At 39.4% G+C, this 19,009-nt stretch overlaps 2 protein-coding genes across 2 annotated transcripts; both read left to right on the top strand.

Annotated features, from left to right (window-relative positions):
- Window positions 1-392: 392 nt before the first annotated feature.
- wnt8b (wingless-type MMTV integration site family, member 8b) lies at window positions 393-5,891 on the top strand. Its single transcript, XM_010769851.1, has 6 exons — window positions 393-678; window positions 1,420-1,453; window positions 2,468-2,606; window positions 3,155-3,280; window positions 3,366-3,508; window positions 4,649-5,891. The coding sequence occupies exons 1-6, from the start codon at window positions 608-610 to the stop codon at window positions 5,216-5,218; spliced, it is 1,083 nt and encodes a 360-aa protein (XP_010768153.1). The 5' UTR covers window positions 393-607; the 3' UTR covers window positions 5,219-5,891.
- Window positions 5,892-10,865: 4,974 nt separating this feature from the next.
- On the top strand, window positions 10,866-18,927 carry hif1an (hypoxia inducible factor 1 subunit alpha inhibitor). The gene is made up of 8 exons (XM_010769850.1): window positions 10,866-11,234; window positions 14,083-14,333; window positions 15,063-15,211; window positions 15,570-15,715; window positions 15,937-16,043; window positions 16,390-16,453; window positions 16,550-16,660; window positions 16,977-18,927. The coding sequence occupies exons 1-8, from the start codon at window positions 11,055-11,057 to the stop codon at window positions 17,031-17,033; spliced, it is 1,065 nt and encodes a 354-aa protein (XP_010768152.1). The 5' UTR covers window positions 10,866-11,054; the 3' UTR covers window positions 17,034-18,927.
- The last annotated feature ends 82 nt before the right edge of the window (window positions 18,928-19,009 follow it).

The following is a 19,009-nucleotide window of genomic DNA, read 5'->3' as shown; positions in this document are numbered from 1 at the left end:
TGACCCCATATGATATCAAATGATCAGAGGACACGTTGTCGTGTTCCGTGTGAGTAATAGTCCTTGTGTTGAGGGTGATAAACATTGATCCAATCACATCTTTGTAATAGCATGAACTACTTCCTCGAGAACAAACAATATATGTATATCAAACTAACCATCCGTCACCCAGAGGACTATCTTCCACTAATCCCTGACAATCAGATACTTGTTAGATAGTTTAAATAAACTTTTTTCTCCTACTAGAAATTCAAGGGATCAGTGTTACACTTTTGCTATAGGATTAAACAGATCTTCCTTGGCTCTTGAATGGAGGCAGGGAACCTAGCGTTGCCCGGCCCTGAAGGCCCAGGGTGCCCTTTTGATCGTTTCAGTCTCTCCTTGGTGCAAAACTTCTGATTGGCCGAGAGAGTAAAAAGGGGGAAAATCTTTAATTAAGCAGATAATCTCTTGTTGGGACGAGAGCAGCTCCATTTCAGAGCCCCCTCCTTGAATCTTGGAAGCTCTGGTGAAGCTTCATGTGCTGGTAGCTCAGTTTCCTCTCCATCGTCAGACCGTGTGCAGGCTTTGGACGGTCTGAGTCACCGTCACACCCTCACCTGTCAGGATGTTCATGCATTTGGAGGTTTTCTATTACATTTTCATTCTCGTGGCTCACATGAGGTCGTACTGCTGCTGGTGAGTTTCATTTATCATGAAATATTAATACTTTCTGCAAACACAGTTTCATCCCCTGATGATCTTTTTCAAAAGGCATAACATGGCCAAATAAATCACTTACCGTAACAATTTGCCAATTGGAAATAAAGGAAAAGTAAAATGAAGAAATTGTTTATGTTTATTATCATTTAGGAATATAATTATACTTTATTTTAAATTAAGGATTTACAAGTTGTAACTAATGGCTTTATTAATACAACATCAGTTATAGATCAGTTGCTACCCACTACAAGTTTTGGGGTGTAAAAATAACGACTTCAGATTAAAATCCATGTATTCAATTATCATCACTTGAAACTGAAGACTTGATGAGTTAAAGACATTTTTAAATAGAGATGAATAAACATTTAGAACCACATTTTCAACAACGGACAAATCAATAAACATGTATAAATGGACAACCAACATATTTGGCTGCGTTCATTTTCAAATAGACAGGTTGAACATGATTGACACAACCTGGCAACGGCAAATTTGAAGTCAAGTGTTAATAACATTGAGTCATTCAGTCATTGCCTTCCGTTCTTACATTTCTAGAAACTTTTTAACAAATTCAGTTGTATTGTTCACTATGAGATTTGTATGCATACTGGTGTCACGGTTTAACATGTTACAAGGCGCACTAATGAGAGATGTTAGCAGAGGAATTTGTGAAGGACACTGAGCTTCCCTGAGTGATTAAGCTGTCTCCTTTTCCAGGTCAGTGAATAATTTCCTGATGACTGGACCCAAGGTAAGCCAACTTTCTTTTGATCTTTTCTCAGATTCCTCTTCCCAAAAGAAAGAGGGACCGAAAACAGGTTTTCTGTGTTGTCCTTGTGATATCTCAGCTCAAGTGTATCTTGTTCATGGATGTATCCAACAATGGCACTAATGATATATCAGTAATATTCTTGGCCCTTTGTGTTTTCTTTCCCCCCTGATCGTACACTTGACCTTATTCAGAGGCTCTGCGTATCTACGGGTTGAATGTTTTAAGGGGCGAGGGCAGGCATTGCTGTAGTGGGTGGTCATCATTAGTGAGCCAGACCCCTGTGAAAGAGGTGGCACTTCATCTCAGCAAAGGCCACTTGAGACATATTAGTTATATTATCGTTCACACAGTGTGAACAAGCTGAAGAGAGGCGAGCGAAAGCCAAGGACAGAGCGTACCGGTTTGAGAGAGCTCAATAATTGACGGAAAAAGTAGCATAATGTTGAAATCCGTTCACAGATTGTTTTTGTCATGAAACTGAAAACAAGCATCCTCGACATTAAGGGCTTGTTGATATTCCATATGATACCCACTTTGACATTCTTGAGAAAGAAAATGGCAAAACACATTCAAGGGTAGAAAATGACACCAGTAGGGAGAAATACATGTAAAAGTCTATTGGACATCATTATTCCTAGTTTTCATTTTAACATTTGATTTTGTTAACCCCCTTTCTAGAAGTTTCAGAAGTGCTCTCATGGTTTGTTGGAGCTGTGACTCCTCACCATTTCATAGGCTCAGGTTTTAGTCATTTATTCAATTTTGTCTGCTAAAAATGATATTTATGTTCTTCTAAATGGCTTAGACTTATAAGCAACAACTCAAATGTAAGTACAAGGTCACCATTCCCAAAAGACAATGGTAATTTGTATAAACTGGGTATCAAATCAAACCAGTTGCTGTAAAAAAAATCTCAACTTCTCAATTTATGTTATCACTGTTGCAAAATGTGTGGTGTCGATTTATATGTTAAATATCTCCCCGTTGCTGCAGGCGTACCTGATCTACTCCAGCAGTGTGGCAGCAGGAGCTCAGAGTGGCATAGAGGAGTGCAAATACCAGTTTGCATGGGACCGCTGGAACTGCCCCGAGAGAGCTCTGCAGCTGTCCACCCACAGCAGCCTGCGCAGCGGTAAGACATCACTAACTCCAGACTCCCCAGACATCACTCACACATCTCTACACTGCAGCCAGACCAGGAGAGAGCCTGAATAAGAAACATTGCTAATGGAATTTAAAAGATGTCTTGATAGTCTTTTGTAATTGCAAGTTTTTGTGCGAGAGGGGAGGTTTTTCTTCCCTTTGTGAAATAGAGATGTTTTCTCTGTCGAAACATTCAGCACCCTTTGGGATGGATATAGTTGGCATGGTTGCTTAGAGGCAAAACAAACAAACTAATCCATTTCCTAATACCCCTCAAAATCCCTGCCTCTATTTGCAACTGATGAATGCAATATTGACAAAGGGTCAAATATAAGGCAGTTCAACCTTTCAAAAAACTTAATGTAGTCACAATTTAGAAATGTAGATACCACTGTGTCTTGAAAGCAGTATAGGTAATTGACTCATTAGTTTGAAACATGTTAAAAGCTCTTACTAAGGGAAGGAGATGGTGATATGAAATTCCTGAGGGTCCTTTGTAATGAGACATGCCAGTAAATGAGTTTTCTCTGCTCACAGCAAATCGGGAGACAGCGTTTGTCCATGCCATCAGCTCGGCCGGAGTCATGTACACTTTGACCAGGAACTGCAGCCTCGGAGACTTTGACAACTGTGGCTGCGACGACAGCAGGAACGGACAACGAGGTCAGAAAGGTTCACTTATGTGTGCATACAAAAATAAGTTTGAATCAAAAGGCACGGATCATTTGAACTTAATTATTTTTGCTAGGCGGTCATGGTTGGCTCTGGGGCGGCTGCAGTGACAACGTTGGCTTTGGCGAGGCCATCTCCAAACAGTTTGTGGACGCGTTGGAGACTGGGCAGGACTCACGGGCAGCGATGAATCTCCATAACAACGAGGCCGGGCGCAAGGTACAGTAGGTGCTCCTAATTCACTCCATCCACAATGAGATATTAGTCCTTGGTGTAAGATGTAACACCATGTTGTTGCCTTAATTTGAGCTATACAGTATTTAAACTGAGTAGTGTTGGATTGCTTGACATTTCTAGATTCTCTCCTGGCCCTCCAACTGATTGCGCAGTGTAAAGCACCTTTTGAATATTTTTTCCAGAATTACACTGCCACCCAAGCATCCCTTTCACGTAGCTATAAGTGAGGTGCCACTCGTCCCCAATAATAACAGTGTGTTCGGTGTACCAGAAGGGCCTATTTACAAGTGCTGAAAGCCCCTTATGACAATACCTCAACCCGAAAATCTCAGGATCACTGGTGCAAGCTTAATTAGAGATCCTGGGGAGCCAGACATTGCACAGCGTTCTGTATTATGCTGCTTTTTAAAATAAGTGTTTAGTTTTATTCTTGCAATAAGGATCCCACATTTATGTTGGTCTTTGTTTGGCCCAGAGGGAGTCTGAGGGGACCACAGGCGTGCAGCTGAAGTGCTCTTTGTTTACGATGCCTTTGCTCCCCCCTGTCGGGCCCTAGGATCCCCATGGCACCTGGAGCATCATTGTAACAGAAAAAAATGGGGATAGAAAGAGAGAAAAACTCCTTTTTCATTTCTCCACTCAATGGGACTCTCCATTGGGTCTTCTCACACTAGAAAACATGTTGATAATGAACATGCTAAATAAATACTTCTATTTCTTCTGGGGGGACAATAGGACTCAATGTGAAACTTTGATTCAGCCTCACTTCAACAGAAAGTTCATCCCCTCCTCAAGAAAAGAAAACGTCCCTTTCAACCGACAGCTGTTTTTGTGTCGGATAAAGTCAGGAAACACTGAGGACGACAAAGAAACTCAACTGTGGACCTTGAAGCTATCATTTCTTCCTTTCAGTGTATTCATCCTTTTATACTTAACTGGAAAACGTTGAGAATACAATTAGTTAATTTGACAACACATCAATCAAGAGACAATGGACATCCTGTCTTAACACACACATATAATTACATAGACATGAACTAGAGTGTCAATGCATATGAAACTAACATCCTTCAACAAAGTAAACTATGTATACATTTTAATAAAGTGTATTTGTGTCTCCAGGCTGTGAAGGGGACCATGCAGAAGACATGTAAGTGTCATGGGGTGTCGGGAAGCTGCACCACCCAGACCTGCTGGCTGCAGCTGCCGGAGTTCAGGGAGGTGGGGAACTACCTGAAGGAGAAGTACCACAGGGCTCTGAAGGTGGATCTCCTCCGAGGAGCCGGGAACAGCGCGGCCAGCCGAGGGGCCGTCGCAGAGACCTTCAGCTCCATCTCTCGAAAGGAGCTGGTCCACCTCGAAGACTCCCCCGATTACTGCCTGGAAAACCACACTTTGGGCTTGCCGGGCACAGAGGGCCGCGAGTGCCTCAAGAAGGGCAAGAACTTGAGCAAGTGGGAGAAGCGCAGTTGCAAGAGGCTCTGCGGAGAGTGCGGTCTGGCTGTGGAGGAACGCAAAGCGGAGATGGTGTCAAGCTGTAATTGCAAATTCCACTGGTGTTGCGCAGTGAAGTGTGAGCAGTGCAGAAAGACAGTGACTAAATACTTCTGTTTGAAGAAAGGAGGTCAGAGGGGAAGGAACGAGAGTGCCGGGAGCCGCCGGAAGAACCTCAGACTGAGGAAGAAGCACTGAGCAACCCTTATCACTTGAGTCATAATATGTGTGTCACTGCAGACTCTCTGTGCATGTTCAGATAGTGTGTGTTTGGACAAAAGCTTAGCAAAAAATACAATTTCAGACCATCTTCATTGTCTTTTTTTCTATTAAAAGTTAAAGATTGTGGGATGTGCACAAAGTTACATGGTAGAGAAGTTTACAACTTTGTAGAGTTTTGGTATAAATGTATTTAAGATATATTTTTTATACTTTTTACAACATTATCAAAAGTCACTGGGCATTTGAAGAGCATACTTCTGACTGCCACATTTGCCACAACATGATTTATTTATTTTCATACGTACACATGAGCCTTGGGGAACATTTTAACAGTTACTTTTTGATCAGTGGATGGTACGATTGTTTAACAATGGCATAATCAGCTTTTGAAAACACAATTTTCAAGAACCCGTCAGGATGTAATCCCATGAATGCCTAATACTGTTAGCCTAGCAGTAATATTCGTATATTTCAACTATCATAGCCAATCTTTACATTTATTCAGAAACATTTAGACATTTCTTTCGGAAAGTCTGGCCCGCCCTGACCTTTGCTGCCCTCTTGATGTATTTAATTGTATATAAAATGAAGCACTTTGTACTGTACATTGTTAATTTATTGCACAGCATTTCCTAGTTTTGCTTTATTGTTAGTTGCCTTAATGGTTTGTTTTCTATTAAAATGTAATAAAAGAATAAATCCTTCCATCTTATATATCGTTCAACCTGAAGAAAGCATTCATCGTTCTTTACTCTTTGTGATTCCTGAATCAGTAAACACAACCTTCCTCTTCACATTGTTCACATAAGGGTGAGGACACCGTGGGGCAAATCAACAAGAATTGTAAACTTTCCAGCGTTCTCTTCGTTCCATCACGCCTTTCTCAATTTCGCCTCAACAAATACCTCCCCGTCCTCTCACTCATCATGGTAATCCTCAAAGAGCCCCCTAACTCCCCACCGCTTGGAAGTTTCTTTACTGTTTAATACTAGTTTAATTAACTTTGTCCAGACAGAGTAGGGCCGTGGGGGTGGAGGGCATGAGGCAAGTTGCCCTTAAAAATCATCCCGCCTCTAATTTTGTATGCTAATCTCCTTTTTCACGCCGCGCCTCCTTAGGAGTGGGTGAAAGAAATGTTGGGAAAACTTTGGGGTTGCCTGTGCAGGGCTTCCTGCGGCTGTTTTATTTCTGGGCCCACCTATTTGGATCCTTTCACTCCTCTAGGGCCTTCCTTTGCTCGATTTAACAATGAATGCAGAGCTAATCAGCTCTCTCGGAAATGCACCACTGTCGAGGAAGGTAATCCCTTCTTCTCTACTCTCAATGGGCTGTCGCCTTCTAAAGGACTTTGGGAAAAGGCTTTGCACAGATTCACACTGTTTTCTCAAAAGAAGTTAGTTCAAGTATTGTGCCCAAACAAGTGGGTTTTATAAACACATGCTTGCCAGGAGACTCACCCCACCTGCAAGTAAGAAGTGCCAGGCCCAGGCAGACTAGCACATGGCAGCCGAAGCCGAAACCCTTCAGACGAGATGGGACATGAAAAGGGAGATTAGAGTTCCCATTGAGAAGGGGGCGTTCATTTCTGCACCTTCCTCCTTTTACTTAATAAAGTGTCAAGGAAACACCTTGTTGACATCTTATTTACCAAATAATGATCATAATCAAAACTCCTCCCTCCTGATGACCCCTGTGGGCTTGCTGGATTGCTCTGTCTGGCATGCAGGGAAGCCCAGTCACCAACAAAAGAACCAGCATACCAAGCTTTCTCCCGGCGGCTCTCTGGAAGCTCTGCAATTTACTGAGATAGGGCGTAGTAAAGGTGCACATAAAATGTCAATTCACAAGATTTTGAATGCAAAATTATAATTAGCACATGCATTTTGGATTAAATTTAACAAAGCCATTTCAAACTCGGTGTTTAGAATGCATTCTTATTTAGAGTTTTTTCTGCAGTTAAGTTTGTGAGTCCTGCTGTCAGCTCTGGCTCACTATCAGCGGAAAATTGCCTGCTTATACCCACATGTAAACATAAATCACACAAAGGGAAAAAACTGCCAACACAGCAAGTCAGTTAAAGTGTGGGAAAAAGCCAGACCGAAAAACATGTTTACCTGTTCTTGGTTTGACACACCTGGGGCACTGTTCGCTTGTTCTGCCAGGATCAGTTGTGCATCAGCAGCGGAGATGAAAGAGAGTGCATTGCTCTGGTGGGCAGTACATGAAAATAATAATGTGCTTAACCTGGAGACCTAATGTCAGGTGCTGGACCGGGAGAAGCTAAATATCTCAGCTCCAAAAAGAAATAGTAAATGGTTATATAGCCCAAATAGCCACTTACCCTTTACCCTGCTGCACTATAATATCTTAATTTGTCTTTAATGACGGATTATTTCACTGTGGACTACTATAAGTGGGCTATGAGAGTCACATGAACAACCAGGGGCCACAGTTTGAGGCAAACACCTTAATAATCATCAGCATTATGTCAATTTTTTCCCCTAAAATGAACAACCACAAGGAGGGAAGGTGAACAGGATGGGGCACACGTTATAATGGCGTGTGAAAAAGCACAAAACGTCGACCATGACACATCATTTCCCAGAGAGTGACACGACCTCCGACCGAGGGGTCTGAACTTCCGTCTCTCGGGCCAGCCCTGCCATGTCCAATTTGCCGTAACACTTGAGACTGAAGGTGGTGGAGGGAGAGGGGGACACCGCAGAGGAAGAGTGAGGCTTTAAGCTTTCTCACAGAGCTTGAAAAATCAACTAAACCTTTATGGGATCTGATTTTTTAAATATAAATTTTGGACATAAAAACATTTTATTTGACAGTATTAGCAGCATGAAAAACAATTCAAACATTTTAAATTTGGTTGAAAGTATATATGTTCTCCTTTAAATTAGAACATTTTATATGAATAACACAGAGACAAATTTCTCTCAGGTAGCAAGAGATAATGCAATCAACGAAAGATGGGAAAACGACTTATAATGCTTCAGAGAATCCTTGACTAATAGGATTTATGGCTTAGGGGTTCTGGACCTACAACACCTACAGGGGCGAGGGTCAGTATGAATGTGAGAGAAAGGCAGCACAGATGAGTACAGATGAGTGGGACGTCCTCCAAACTCTCTTGTTACACAATTTGGTTCTCTGTGTCTGTTTGTTTGCAGTATAACCTCCAGAAAACTTAAACGCTTCCACTCATCAGTAAACTGTCTCATTGTAACATTATCTCCTCGAGGGAGTCTTTGTTTTGACAGCAGTCCGTCGGCTGGGGAGAAGGCAGCAGCGGTGTATGTTTGTTGCTATCAGCAGGATTGAGATACAAGCTTTTTGAGGCTCACTGGGGTGGTCAATCTCCTGGCTCTGTCTGCAAAGAATGGGGAGAGGGGAGCATCAGGGGGATCAGCTCAGCTCACTGATCTGCACAGGAAACACAGAGCATGGGAACCCACCAGGGAGCCACAACTAGTCCCCACAGTGGAAATCTGCTGATAAAGCCTGAGTTAAGAGAAAACAGAAGATGAATCAGGTTTTTACAAAACACATCAGGAAATGCTTTTGAGATAAACTTCTTCCTGTATGTGGCTTGTAAAGCTGTCACAAAAAGGGTTAACACCACAGAGTGTCAATGATCAAAGTGATTGATAAGATGCACTCCATCGAGTTCAATACCAGAATGACGTGAGAAACAGAGCCAGACTCCATCAGCTGACCGGTTCAGTGAGCAAGGTACAGTGTGAACTGCTATCTCATCAAGAGCTATCAATACAGTGCTGAGGCAATGATGACCACAGGTAAATATTGGCTTTCAGGATTTCAAAACTGTTTGCTCTGTATTTTATAAAGAGAGAAAAAGTTGAAGGGAATGACTTCTAATCATGATCAATGGGAAGAAAATGTGGCCTGTTTTAAACGTTATCGATGGCATGACTGCATGGCGTCCTACTGTACAGATCAATGTTAACAAGCACTGATGGAAATATTCAGACTAAGTAAAAATATGTGTTGTCAGCTAAATAAACTGAATTACCCAATAGGCAGAACTATCCATCACAGTGTAATATATTGCTTTAATGTAATAGAAACTGTTTTATATAGCTTATATTTTCTTTCAAGTTTCAAGTTTCAAGGCTTTTATTGCATAGCTACAGTGTGGTTATGACAATGAAATTCTTCGGTCACAGGCTCCACCAACAGTGCAACACAATAAAACAGATAAAATAGTACAAGTAAATAAAATAGAATATAATAGAAACAGAATATAATAGAAACTGTGTGGAATAGTCTATATACAGTAATTGGAATATTGATGTATATTATATGAGTTGCAAACCGATTAATGTTATGTATGTTCTTTCAAAAGGTCAGCTTTGTCTAATACAATGCCTCATTTCAGTCCCTGCCTGCAGCTTCACTCTGAGTGTAATGTAACGTTCCTTAGGGCTGTATTACATATCTTTATTTCCTTGCACATTATGTTGATTATGTGATGCATCAATAGCAAAAACAGAAGCTTTACATATGACTTTAGACATGACTTGTAGTCACAAGGCAGGATGGTGAACTGCGTGCTGTGGGTTTGAGTCCAACGAGGGCCCCCTGTGGCTTGTTGTGAAGGAAGTCCTCTTGAATTTCACTTAAGGTTGGAGTACTTTCTTCCTCAATCACTACTTAAGTCAAGTAACTAATTCCACAATTTAAAATAGCAAAGGAAGCATTATCAACATAAAACAGAAAAGCATCAAAAATGAAAGGAAGACGACTTTCATTGTGTTTTCTTTTAATTTTCTTTATTGATACTCAGGCATTCTAGCAACTAGAATTAAAGATGGTTGCAACTACATTACACTACTCAGAATGTAACAATGCCTTACATTTTAAAAGATAAAAATATATTTTGTATGAAGACACTTTTTCTTTGCAGTCTATTGCAGTCAAATTAATCAGCAGATTGTGCATCACTTATCTGGGCTACCAAGCTTTCTGTAAAATACATTTGGTGGGATAAAAATGACAGTATCTCCCTCCGAAATGCAGTGCAGTAGGCATATTAATTAAACACTTGAGTAAAGAAAACTGTTTTCGATAGTAATTTACTTTAAATGGGATACCACAATTATTAATCATATTGGGGAAATGCACTTGTTGAATCAAAAAAGCAAAGACAAAAGTTAAAAAAATCTAGAGAGAAATGAAAAACCAAATAAAAGAACATAGCTATACTCACACTGTATGGGCAACACACGGCATAATTGCACCCATAATTTCATAATGATGTATAATTGTATCGAAAAAAAACCGTATGCTTATGTTTATAATATTATAGATATATAGCTATATAACAAATATATAATTATAAAAAACGTATTATGATGAATTGTTATGCATTCCTTAAGTTATTTTCTGTTTATTTGTCAGTTTTCTGAACTAATGCAAGAAAACCTAGTACAACAGCTCCCTCTCGCGGTGCATTTAAGTTATTACAACATGAGTATTGAAGCATCCAGGACATTAGATGTCGCTGTCCGAAATTAAAGGCATACAACTCTCTGAGTGTTGTCCTGATTTCTTATGCTCGGCTCGTTGGCTTTCTGGCTGTCAACACGGTGTGTAAACAGCTACACGGAACAGCCGTGGAGAGGGGCTGCAGCAGGACGGCTTCTCCTTCATTAATTTAATAACGGTGAATGGGAAAGCCTGTATGAAAGTCTCTGTGGCCTAGCAGAGTCCGGAAGAGAGGAGGTGTGTGGGTGTTTCATTGTGAGGAGGACGGAGGCAGGGAACCAGCTTGTCGGGGACCATGGCAGCGGTGTCCGTAGCGGAGGCTGATCCGGCGACCAGTGAAGGCGGAGTGGCTTTCACTGGCGTCCAGAGCCGGGGCTGGGATGAGTCTCAGCTCCGAAAATACTCTTTCCAAACCAAGCCCATCCCCAGACTGTCTCATGCAGACCCCAGAGCAGAGATCCTAATAAACAACGAGGTAAAACCACTCGGATAGCTCAACTTTAATGTAGAGATCTGTATGTTTTTCAGCATGGAGACCTGCAGCACAATCCCTTTTATATAAGGCTATTGGTCAAAAGCATGAATTGGTGTGCAGTATCTCATTAACATATAGAGAGGATGTGAAAGTAAAACGTTGCTATACAATTTTAAGTGTATTAACCCTAGCCTGGTTTTGAGTGAAGCACTTAGTAAAGGCTATTAGAGTCATTCAAGGGAACATTATTATTATGTATCCTCATTTAAAATAAGACACAAGAGAAAGGGATTTTTAACATTGGATATTCTGTTCTAAATATTGCATACTGTATAGGCCTACTCCATTGGCCATTGCAATGGTTAATTGTTAAAACATAAATGTTATTCCTGTAATAAGATTTCTAACTAGATTACTATTTGCAATGATTTGAAGCACTTGAGAAGGTAGTACCAAATGTGAACCATACTGTATAATGCTTACCTCTTTACTTAAGTTTCTATTAACAAAATAAACCAATATACTGACAACAAGGAAGATCTTCAGGATACATGTAATATAGTACATTGTTTTTTTTAATCTGACTTTTTCTTTGGAGTGTTTATAGTTTTGGAAATGCATAATGAAACATATTATAACTGCAAAGCTTATTGGGGTTTTCAAAAGTAATCCTCTTGGAGATGTCACATCAGGTAGTGTGACTCTGGCTGAAAACACCTGCTGTGCTGACATTTTTGTTGTTGCTTGCTATCAGAAAAGCCATACACCACACCATTGCACTTGTGGTGACAAACATCATCCCATGTCATTATTTTGTTTTCATTATCAGAGTCAGATGGAGCGTTTCCCAGGATGGCTTTATAACTGTTGAACAAAGACAACAGTTAGCAACACAGCAATCTCCTGATAGGGCAATGAAGCATATGGCTTTCATGGACCTGCAATACTACGTGCGTTGTGACTTCTTATTGTACCTGTTTTAAAAGGAAATGCATATTCACCCCACCCTTAATGTTGTAATTAATATAGGGTTGACTTATAAGTCAAGTTTGTTGTCTTGGGGTAATTTAGGGTGCCATATTAAGTGTAGGTAGGCTATAACAGGATGGTGGGTGGCCAAAGCAGCTTGAAAAGGTTAGGACGAGGCTTCATGAGGCTGGCTGCCTGCTGATAAAACAGTATATCAATTGATAGCGTTACAGGTATGTTGGTGCATTTTATAGTTAGGTGAAAAATGCTTCTGTATTTTCACTCAATTTTGAAGGATTCAAACCTACTATTTCCAGCTTTTGACAAATGGTTTACAAGAATAACAAAACTCTTATGGAATTTTAACACATGCACCACATTTGAACTTACATCAATATTGCTCAAGTGAAGTAAAAAGCATTTTCCAAGTTCAAGAAGGCAGAATATGTTTTTTTTTTTTAAATGTATGTATTGTTAGCGTTAACGTGGGCTGATTTTACTGGATTTGTACCTTGTAGATATTATTTTTCACAATGAGATTCATAATTTGCATCCATATTTCAACAATTGTATTTCTTTAAGTCCTCAAAGTCTGCTTTCATGAAGTCATGAAGCTAAGCTAGTTAAGAAATAAAGTGTAAACTGAAATGTGCAGACAAAATAGGGGATGATGGGCAACACAATCAGTCAGGTCGAATAAAAATGATTTGTTGTTGTGTGCAATTCGCACTAAAATAACGGAGGAGTTAAAGTGCAAGATAAAACCGTATGCACTCTTATTCACCATTTGTTTACACTGTTATTGGTTTGGCCTCAGTGAAAAGGTAATTATCAAAAGCTGTTTTGGGAATCTCATTGGTTAGTTCTAAGCACTAACTGTGACACGCCGCCGTGTGTAGGGGCCGTGATGAATAGATATCACATTAACTTAAAAAAAGAAGGTTAGTTTCTATTGCGAACTTAACAGGGAAGTACACTGGTGAGAGTGCTATAAGAACTGCACTGATGTGTCTAAATATGGCTCGTCCACGTCGCCATATTAGATAACGTTAACTGTTAAAAACATCCTTCTTGTATCCTGGGTAAACGCAACACGTATTCCTGTGCGCATCCAATCTTATCCAGGCAGAATCAAGACCTAAGATACATTTTAGTTAGCCTGTTCAAAAAGACACATAATGCTAATTTTACAACAAGCACAACATTATTTTAACTCTTTAGAACCGCAGAGTCCGCGCGCTTTCGGGCGAAAGTGAAACATCGAGCCGGTGCAGAGAGAGAGAGATGCAGAGAGAGCGGGGGAGGGAGGGAGGGGGATGGAGAGTGAATGCGTGCTGGTGTACGTTCAGTTGGTCACGTAGTCCTCGGAGCTCGGTGTGTGCAATGCCATGGACTGCCGTATCGATGGACTCTGTCGTCATGTGTTGAGATATATGTGCCTTTTTTGCACAGAAGTTTATAAAATACATATATAATTACCAGTAGTTTGGGAATTTTGTGAAGAAAAGTGCCATAAGCTAGATGAAACAAGTGATATTACACAATTTTCGCAGTAATATCTCTTACTTTAAAATTATTAAATATTTTATTTTATTATCAACTGTTATTACCATATTAACAATATGACTATTCATTTAAGGTGTATGCCACTATAGTATATTTAGAAAACCTTAAATCCCATACTAATTAAAGAACCAGTCCTTTAAATTCTGTATGGAAAACCAGTGATCCCTTTCAGCAGTGCTTATATAGTGCATTTGATGCATAGTGCATTCACTTGTGTAAAGGCTTATTCTCATGAAATAAACTAAACAAAGGATTTTTGTAATATTATTGTATTATGTTTGTGTACATTGAAATGTTCTTTATCTGTTTTCAGGAGCCAGTGGTTTTAACAGACACAAACCTTGTCTATCCAGCACTCAAATGGGACATTGACTATCTCCAGGAGAACATTGGAAATGGAGACTTCTCTGTTTACACTGCACACAACCATAAATTCCTCTACTATGATGAGAAAAAAATGGCTAACTTTAAGAACTTTGTCCCCAAGTCAGAACGGATGGAAATGAAATTCTCTGAATTTGTAGAAAAAATGCACAAAACTGAGGAAATGGGAGGAGAGGAGAGGTAAGATACATTTATATATCTAAATTGGAACAAGAGTATGATATACGGTTTGTTTATATTAACTCCTGGGCTGATGCTTAATCACAGCAAAGTTGTCTGTTTGAAGCTTTGCCAGGCCAGGAACTAAATGTGACTGTGTTGCATGTGTGCTTAACAATAAAGGGTGTTTTTGAAAACATAAATTGTCACAGGAAGATGGAGCAAATGACTAAGCGTTTAGGCGTGAGAATCAGGGGACAAGCTTATTACTGTGCCCTGCAGCACACGTACGGATAACTTACTAAAGCTGTTTGGCTCTCTGGTGCTTACAGTGGATCTTATCTCTTGAATTTTACTGTCCATTACTCATCACCAAATTTCAGTTAACACCCTTTCAAAAGTGTGTGTGTGTGTGTACAAAGTTGACTAAATCATCCAAAATTCAAGGAAAGTGGTAGTCAGCAATTTATATGTTCAAATGTCTACTGTGAAGGATATCATAAAGCCTTAATGCAATCGAATGTAAAACAAAAAAGTTATGATTGACGAAAGTAGTAAATCGGTCAGATTTGACCCGAAGACAACAGGAGGGTTAAAGAGATGTAGTCTACTGAAACAGAAGTGCCTTGTAAACAAGCGTATACCCTGCAGACACATTAAGAGTAAAATGAGCTGCATTGCGACTTGTTTCATGTCTCATAGAGCAAAACAAGGTGGCTCATAAATGTTTTTTTTCTCATGCATTTCAAGGGTTTATCTGCAGCAGACCCTGAATGACACAGTCGGGAAGAAGATAGTTGTTGACTTCCTCGGTTTCAACTGGAACTGGATCAACAAGCAGCAAGCCAAGAGAAACTGGGGACAGCTGACATCAAACCTGTTGCTCATTGGCATGGAGGGTAAGCACTCCTAGGAAGCAGTGAGATTAGATTAGATATACTTTATTGTTCCAAAATGTTGGAATTGTTCTGCTACAGCAGCTGTGAACAAGTCATTATACATGATTTAAAAATGTTATTAAAAAGTAAATATGTTCATTTCAACAGCAGAACATATACTGTCTATCTATCGAGTATCTATACATCTATACATATACATAATAAGTTCAAATAACCATTAGTAGACCAACCTACTACTAAAAAAATATAATTATAGGATACTTTATACATAATACAAGTTGCTTATTTTCTGCTGTATAATGTGGGCCTCAATGTTTTTCAAAGCGTAACATTTTCTGTGAATATTCTCTCCCCACAGGCAATGTGACACCAGCGCATTACGATGAGCAGCAGAACTTCTTCGCACAGATCAAAGGCCAGAAGAGATGCATCCTCTTCCCTCCAGACCAGTTTGAGTGTCTCTACCCGTACCCTGTGCACCACCCCTGTGACCGGCAGAGCCAAGTACGCAGCACAAACCTAGGGTTTAATAATATGTGAACTTGTAATAGCATAGTAGATTTTTCACAGCAAAGTTCTCATAGATAATTAAGACAATTGAAGAAAGTGAAAAAGATAAATTGGTGGTATTTCCATAGACAAGAAAATGTATAAATACTTCATAAACTGGCACATTATTATATGTTCATGTTTTGTTTACTTATCCGTATTTGTTTCCTTCTTAGGTTGATTTTGATAAGCCCGATTTTGAGAGGTTTCCAAATTTTACAAATGTTGTTGGCTATGAGACTATTGTGGGCCCCGGAGATGTGCTCTACATCCCCATGTATTGGTAAGATCTACGTCTGCATGGTCTTTCTAAAGAAATGATGTATTCCTTCTGTAGAGAAATGAGCACCACCTCTATAACAGATGATTATCTCTAAGCATTGACTTTCTTGGATGCACTGCCAGCTGATGTTTATTTAATCTCCCTGGTTTTCAGTATGTTCTTTTTTATATTTAACGCCTCAACATGCTGTTAGAAAATGATTCATCAATGTTTTGTTGTTCAGGCTTTTGTTGATAGATATTTATGCTGTCAAATGTAACTCTTGTATAATACAGTTTCCATAGTTTAGCTAATGTGGAGCAGTGTGTGATGAATTTAGTTATCTATATTTATATTCTTTCCTCAGGTGGCATCATATTGAATCCCTGTTGAACGGTGGAGTGACGATCACTGTAAACTTCTGGTACAAAGTACGTATATTTGAGCCTTTGTCACTTTAACTTTGTGTTATCTTTGCCACTACATGTTGCTTTATGATCACTCACTTATGTGTTCCTTTTGTTCAGGGTGCCTCCACACCAAAGAGGATAGAGTACCCGCTGCGAGCTCATCAGAAGGTGGCCATCATGAGAAATATTGAGAAAATGCTGGGAGAAGCACTTGGAGACACACAAGAGGTAAAAGCACCTCCTATTATATATCGTCTTAACAAACTCCTTCCTACCATCAGCTGCAGAAGTCACACACTATGGTCCAAAGTCACTTTCTAGAACATCAAATCAGATCCACATTTAGGTCACCTGTTATGAAATGAACATCCATTACATGAAATCCCCGGGGCATGCTGACCCTTCCAGCAACCTAATTACTGTGAATATTTATGGCGTACCTGATTTAGTACAAAATAAAGATCTATGCATTCTGGGACCATGCAATACGTCTGACAATGTGAAGTAGCCTTTCTTAACCAAGAGTCCACTTGTTTCCCTGTAGGTCGGACCTTTACTGAAAACGATGATCAACGGGCGATATGACCAGGATCAAAGTTAGAGACACTCTATTTTGGAAAGCAGCTTTGGTTTGCTGTGTGGAAGTCTGACTTTGGAGCTCCATATCATTGCACGGCAAGCGGACATTTTAAAACCATTCTGCTTCAGTGGTCTCCCAGTGCCACCTGACTACTTTAAGGAGAATGTGCCCTTCTTGAAGAAGTCTTTTGTCCTTAAATAGCAGGCCTAATTTGGCTTAAGTCTAGACATATTCATGTGAAACAGTGTTTTCACAACATTCTCATAATTCACGTTTTTCAACCAGTTGCTAAGTTGTGTGCGTTTGGTACCTTTTAAACAACCTCTTTACTTTAAATACTAGTGGATGAATCGTGGAATATAATAGTGAATGCAAACTTAAATGCAGTACATTTCTTATACAAATGTAATAACTCAGTTATGGGATTACATTTTTGTGGAGTGATCATATTGTATTCTCCATCTTTATCACAGCTTTAAAACAGATTTGCTTCAGAAAGATCACAGTTCTTTTAAGTGTTTAAAAAATATTTATCCACGCATCTCCACGCCTTACTACATGCTTTTTGGGAAGGGATCTGCAAGAATTTTCCGTTTCAGTGAAGACAGCATAGGCACGGTAATAGAAACACACGAGGACAGTGATAAGACCTAAGATTTTCATTGTCATAACTACACTGTAGCATGACAATAAAAGCCTTGAAACATTGGGATGAGAATGATCAACAAATATGTGTGGGAAAGAATATGTGACTGCTTGCAGCTAAAATGTTAAAGCCGAGCAATGCTGCTTTATGTGAATTTATGTTCTTGCTTGTTTGATTTATTTGACTTTATGAATGTGTTTTTCCGAGTACCAGTAATAGGTGAGGGAACACTGAAAAATAAGACACTGCAATTTTTGTTGCAAATACAGTAAACTATATATTTGCAAGAAAACATTGCCTGCAATTGCTTTTTTTGTATTATATTTAAGTTTAAAATGGTATAAGTGGTTAATCTGAACAGCTTACAATTTTGATTAATGTCTCTTATCAAAAGACTGAAGTAGCAATGCCCTCTGCTGGGATGTAGCTTACTGTATGTATCAGCCATTGCATTGCAACATTAAATGCCATCTAGTGGTGAAGTTGTCTAGTTACCTGGTCCATGCACTATAGTGCTGCATTTCAAATATTCACTGTGCTCTATTAAATGCAGAGGAATCTGAGATGTGTTCAAAAGTTTGATTCCACTTGGAAACCACTTTTGATTTCTGTCGGTTTACAATCATTGGGAATGCACGTATTTTTTGCTTACATGCAACATTACTTAAAATACTTTAAAGTAAAAGCAACGGGGATGGTTGTTTTTATTTTCAGGTTAAAAGTGCACTTCAGAAATGTTTAAAGAATGTGCATTAAAAAAAAGGGGACAATAATTTCACGTGTTGTGCTGATTGTGCCAAACCAACAAACAAACCAGGAGACAGCCTCTCCATATTCAGAACTTTGTCCTCCTGACACTGAAGTGAACTATAAAAACCTCAACATCCATCATTTTAAGAATATACACGTGCTAGCATTGTGCATATCTTTTTCTTACAAATCACAAGATCATAAAAAATAAATACTTCTTCCTTAAAAATGTTTTATTTATGATGTAAGACTGATGTTTCTCTCCCCTATTGCTAGGTTAATCCTGTTTACTGTGTGTGCACCTCTTGACAATGGCATGGCACAACATGTTATGACTTGATTTTTTTGTTTTATGGTCAAAATGTTTGTTTTCACTCTGGTATTAAACAGCTTTAAAGGTGAGATTGACAAGGGTTCATAGAGATGGTTGGTTTAATTGATAAAAGCCTGTTTTGTTGTTTGAACAGACAGTATGTGCTCTCCTTGTTCCTATGAATAAAGTTTGTTTTCAAACTTCAACACAACCGAGTCCTGAATGATGTGATGGTTTATACACACAAAGCTTTGAATTAAAATATTTGAACGTGTGAACAATAAAAAA

Source organism: Notothenia coriiceps, unplaced genomic scaffold (assembly GCF_000735185.1).
Source record: "Notothenia coriiceps isolate Sejong01 unplaced genomic scaffold, NC01 NC01_scaffold00007897, whole genome shotgun sequence".
Lineage (NCBI taxonomy): Eukaryota > Metazoa > Chordata > Actinopteri > Perciformes > Nototheniidae > Notothenia > Notothenia coriiceps.
Note: the sequence above shows the minus strand (reverse complement) of the source record. Positions and strands in the feature narration are given on the sequence as shown.